The sequence below is a fragment of the Phodopus roborovskii genome, unplaced genomic scaffold (assembly GCF_943737965.1).
Source record: "Phodopus roborovskii unplaced genomic scaffold, PHOROB, whole genome shotgun sequence".
Classification (NCBI taxonomy): domain Eukaryota; kingdom Metazoa; phylum Chordata; class Mammalia; order Rodentia; family Cricetidae; genus Phodopus; species Phodopus roborovskii.
The window spans coordinates 10,011,726-10,016,671 of NW_026126578.1; the positions used below are offsets into that span (position 1 = coordinate 10,011,726).

The following is a 4,946-nucleotide window of genomic DNA, read 5'->3' on the forward strand; positions in this document are numbered from 1 at the left end:
CCCACGGGTGGGATTCCCGCCCTGGGTCATGCAACTAATCGAAGTGGCTCCTAAGTTCCTAAATTCCGAAGCCTGGAGGTGCCTCGTCCATCTTTGGAGTGAGAAATCTTATAAACGGACCAGCGAGTGTTCCTGATTCTTTGTCCGAAATTCTTCCTTCCGGCTTCTGAGCCCTACAGTGAACCCTGAGTCTTGCATAGTTTAACAACGTCCTCGTCATCCCCAGACTTCTACAGCTCCTCCACAGGACCGCACGCACTTCATTAGAACCAGCCAACATTGAGCCAGCCTTCCAGGTTTCTGCCGCAACTCTGCGGTGGAGCTTCCCACAGTGCCCTGGGGCCCGCGGGGGCTTCTGGGAGTTGTAGTCTGGCACCGCTCGTCGCTGCTGCAGCTGCTACGGGCTCGGCGCCGGCTTTGTCTGCGGGTGCGCGCCGCTGCGGTGAGTGAGGCCCAGGCCATGTCTGTGCGCCCGGGAGAGGGGGCTGTGCTATGAGCCGGCCAGCCCGGCCAGGGCGCGTGAACAGGCCAGGCCGGCCGGCTGGAGCGCAGTCGCCAGCCTCTGACAAAGATGGGCTGGTCGGACATCGGGTGAGCCACGGTCTGCTGCTGTAGGGCCCCGCTGCGATGTCCGGGCCCCTGGGAGGCTGGGACCCCGCGAGCGTGGGAGGGGCCACAGGAAGGTCCAGCTAGGCCAGGAGGGTGCAGAGTCTGTGCCTACGGAGATGAGGCGCCCTGCCTGCGGCTTCCAGTGTGGGGGACTCACCTTCACCCACAAGCTCCTGTTCGATCCTTAAATTACCTCTTTAAATGTTTTCTCTGACCCATAGATCATCCTGTCTGTCCTCAAGCCTCTCTCGGCTGAGAATGCTCCATTTTAGGCCTTGAATTTGTAGGGCGTGTCTCAAATGTAAGAGATCTCTCACTTTCTGGTCATCAGTTCTTCCAAAAGCTAATGAGATGGTGTGAACTACTTGTTTAGTAAGTGAAGGAACTAGAGTCGGGGTCTTAGGTTGCTTTGCTCCAGATCATACACCTAGGGAATCAAGGCGAGGATCCAAGATTGTCAGTGCCTAATGCTGAGCTGTGACAGGAAAAATGGTGTTTTGTGTAATGAAACCACTTTCTTCCAGTATCTTTGAGAATTTGATTGCCCTGACTTGAGATCATGGTTCTCCCTTAACAATTTCCTGTAGTCAGTTTCCTGTTAGAGACACAGTTGAGGGGATATTTGTTGGATACCTTTTAGCAGGTGGAGAGTTTTGAAGTGTACATTCTGTTCACTTATTTTGACTTGACCATGTTTTCTACAGTGACCAACCCCAGGGAGGTGGTACCAAGTGCTTTTCTTTGTGAACGTGCAGGGGTTTTTGTTGGTTTTATTTTTAACCAATAATATCTTGTATTTCTAAAATGAATGCATTTGCACCATTTCAGGGGAGCCCTTTGTATTTTGTGCTTATGACGGAATGGGTGGAAGGGGTCAGCTCTTTGGTTAGTAAAACAGAATTATACAGATTGCTAATTCATTAAGCTAGCAAGCAGTTTGGCATTTTGATTGGATATACTGAGTAAATACAGGCTACAAATCTAGGGATTTGATCCTTAAATAAGCATTCCAAAGGGGAAAAGTGATAGTCTGGATCTAGAGCCTGCTAAGGATTGCCAGAAGGCAGCAAGAAACCTTTTGTTAGGTCCTTGTAGCTTCAAGGGAACTGAGAAGAGCTGGAGCTCTTCCTTTATACCAGTTAGGAAGGCTGCAGGGTGGACTGTTTGGGCTTGAGGGATAAAATCCACAACAGTTTCCTGGGAAGTAGAAGACCCCAATCTCAAGTCAAGACCAAAATACGAACAGAAGTGACCTTAACTGGGAATTAACAGGAAGAGGTCCATTTTATATGGCATCTGCTTCCCACTTCCTCTGTGCTCCTAGATCCATCTTTGAGGTCCCAGTCCTGCTCTCTCCAGCCATCTTTGCAGTGATATTACCTCAAGCAGTCCTGACATCCTGTGTTTCTACCCCCAAGTGGGCCTCCTGTTAGCTTTCTCCTTCTCGATTATCAGTCCTGCCCTTTATTGTTTGTTCTTTGGTCTGGTTTGGTTTATTTTATTTTCTGTCCCTCAGGTACTCAAGACCAGCCCATGGAAGACTCCTATGAAGAAGTGGTGGTTAAAGTCATAGAGCAGGAGTGGACATGTTTGGGTTTCCCACAGCTACCCTGCTGGACTGCCATGGAAGATATGCCCAGAATGTAGCATTTTTCAGTGAGTGAGTCAGCTGGTTGCTGGGAGTACCGGCTGGGAGAGGCAAAAGATGCATTCATTTGGTGAAGCATGCCATCCTTCAGGGTTGCAGGGGAAGCCTGCAAGCTGGAGTTGGAAATGATAGTCAAAACAAAGCAAGAAAAGAATTGATATCGAGGCAGTCTTGGGGGTGTTTCAGGCCCACTGAGTGTCTAACTCTCAGCTCTATCACTGAGTATGAATAAGTTAGGGAAACAAGGAAGAAACATCTCTAGGATGACCCCTAGAAAATGAATAGACTCATTCGACTCTACCATAACTTAATAGACCTGAAAATAGCATGTATTGTAAAAGGAGAAATTCCAATCACATTTACATTATTAAAGAAGTTACCTAACTTCCTTAAACCTCAGGCTTTTCATCTGTATAATGAAATAGATAAGAAGCTGTATCTTGTAAGAATTTGAGGCATAGTCATAAAATACCTGAAAATTGCTGTTTATTTTCTGAGATCATAAACTACTGCAGGAGAGCAGACTGGAGTTGGGTGACTTTTTCATGCAGCAATCCTGGCTATTCTGGAACTCACTCTGTACACCAGGCTGGCCTCAAACTCACAGAGATCCACCAACCAGCCTCTATGAGCCTATTTTTATTGCGTATAAAGTAATCATCTCAAGGCTGAAGAGATTTAGCATTAGCTACTCTTCCAGGGGCCCTAGGTTCTAACCCCCCCCCAACACCCCCGCCAAGAAATAACAATAATAATAACTTTAAAGGCAGTACATAGCTATGGCGCATGCTAATATTTAAATCCCAGATAATACATCTATTAATAGTTATGTGACCTCTGTCTGTGCTCTTTTTTTTTTTTTTTTTCAAAACAGGGTTTCTCTGTAGTTTTGGAGGCTGTCCTGGAACTAGCTCTGTAGATCAGACTGGTCTCAAAGTCACAAAGACCTACCTGCCTTTGCCTCCCGAGTGCTGGTACTAAAGGTGTGCGCCGCCGCCGCCCGGCTCATCTTTGTACCTGTAGCAATCTCAGTATGATTTTCAAGATTCAGTTATGTATGCAGAGTGCCCAGTAAAATGCCTGGCACGTAATTAGCTCTAAGAGTTATGTTTCTTTTTCCCCTGTTCTTCTCACTCAGCATATTGCTGCATCTGACATGACTTCCCTCTCGTTTTACCAGATGTGATGACGGAAGCCCACAAGTATGATCATTCAGAGGCCACAGGATCTTCAAGCTGGGATTTCCAGAGTTCTTTCAGAAGAGAGAAGGTGGAACAAAAGTCCCCAGATTCAAAGACACTACAGGAAGACTCTCCTGGAGTGAGACAGAAGGTCTATGATTGCCAGGAATGTGGGAAATCTTTCCGGCAAAAAGGTAGTCTAACATTGCATGAGAGAATCCACACTGGGCAGAAACCCTTTGAGTGCACCCAGTGTGGAAAAAGCTTCAGGGCCAAAGGCAATCTAGTTACACATCAGCGAATACACACAGGAGAAAAGCCCTATCAGTGCAAAGAGTGTGGCAAAAGCTTCAGTCAGCGAGGCAGCCTAGCTGTCCATGAGAGACTCCACACTGGACAGAAACCCTATGAATGTGCCATTTGCCAGAGAAGCTTCAGGAATCAAAGTAACCTCGCTGTTCACCGAAGAGTTCACAGTGGTGAGAAGCCCTATAGATGTGACCAGTGTGGAAAAGCTTTCAGTCAGAAAGGAAGCCTAATTGTCCACATCAGAGTTCACACAGGTCTGAAGCCCTATGCGTGTTCCCACTGCAGGAAGAGTTTCCACACCAGGGGGAATTGTATTCTGCATGGAAAAATCCACACAGGAGAGACACCCTATCTCTGTGGTCAGTGTGGAAAGAGTTTCACTCAGAGAGGGAGCCTGGCTGTGCACCAACGAAGCTGCTCCCAAAGGCTCACCCTGTAACTACTCTCGTCAAAGGAAGGTCTTAGGAATTAAGAATACAAAACCCTCTGTAACCAAGAAGTTTATCTAATTCTATAGGGTAAGTGGAAATTCTTCCAGAAGGACCAGCATTTAATATGGCAAACTGACTTTTTCCCTTTCCTCCAAATGAATATGAAAAATAAATGTCTTGTTTTATCATTAGCATGTATTTTCATAATTTCTTTATCTGATATAACTTCCTAGGGTACACTCACTAATCTCTTATGTCACATTTGACCTTAGTATAGCAGATACAGATTATATTTGTAGCATATACCATAAGCCCTTGAAAGAGTCAACTCCTAGGCTGTAGGGAAGGCTCAGTCCTTAAAGATAAGGCTCATCAGTCTTGAGATCCTTTTCTTCCATACATATTCAGTTTGTTCTGTTTTGTTTTGTTTCAAGACAGGGTTTCTCTGTGTCTTTGGAGGCTGTCCTGGAACTCACTCTGTAGACCAGGCTGGCCTTGAACTCAGAGATCCACCTGTCTCTGCCTCCCTCGTGCTGGGATAAAAGGTGTGTGCCAGCACTGCCCAGCTAACATATTCAACTTAATGTGCATTCAAGACCACTGGGCAGAGCCAGGCGATGGGGGTGCACACCTAGCAACTGAGATTTTCTTCAGCCCTGCATTTCTAATTATAACTACCTCATTTTCTAAGAATCCTATACTTGTATGTTACTTTCCATTAAGGGAATTCCAAACTCCCTGAGAAACACGATGGCCTTCACTCTTCTA

The 4,946-nt window shown here is 46.4% G+C and overlaps 1 protein-coding gene across 1 annotated transcript; it reads left to right on the forward strand.

The window, feature by feature from the left end:
* The first annotated feature begins 315 nt into the window (after positions 1–315).
* Positions 316–4,369, forward strand: Znf32 (zinc finger protein 32). Its single transcript, XM_051203575.1, has 3 exons — positions 316–442; positions 2,126–2,265; positions 3,438–4,369. Exons 2-3 carry the CDS (start codon positions 2,196–2,198, stop codon positions 4,184–4,186), a joined length of 819 nt encoding a protein of 272 aa, XP_051059532.1. The 5' UTR covers positions 316–442; positions 2,126–2,195; the 3' UTR covers positions 4,187–4,369.
* The last annotated feature ends 577 nt before the right edge of the window (positions 4,370–4,946 follow it).

What these genes read in the sequence shown, in the direction of transcription:
- Znf32 (XM_051203575.1), top strand. Translation starts at nt 2,196, where the DNA reads ATGTTTGGGTTTCCCACAGCTACCCTGCTGGACTGCCATGGAAGATAT. An exon ending in CCAGAATGTAGCATTTTTCA is followed by an intron (nt 2,266 to 3,437) that starts GTGAGTGAGTCA and finishes TCGTTTTACCAG; the next exon opens with ATGTGATGACGGAAGCCCAC.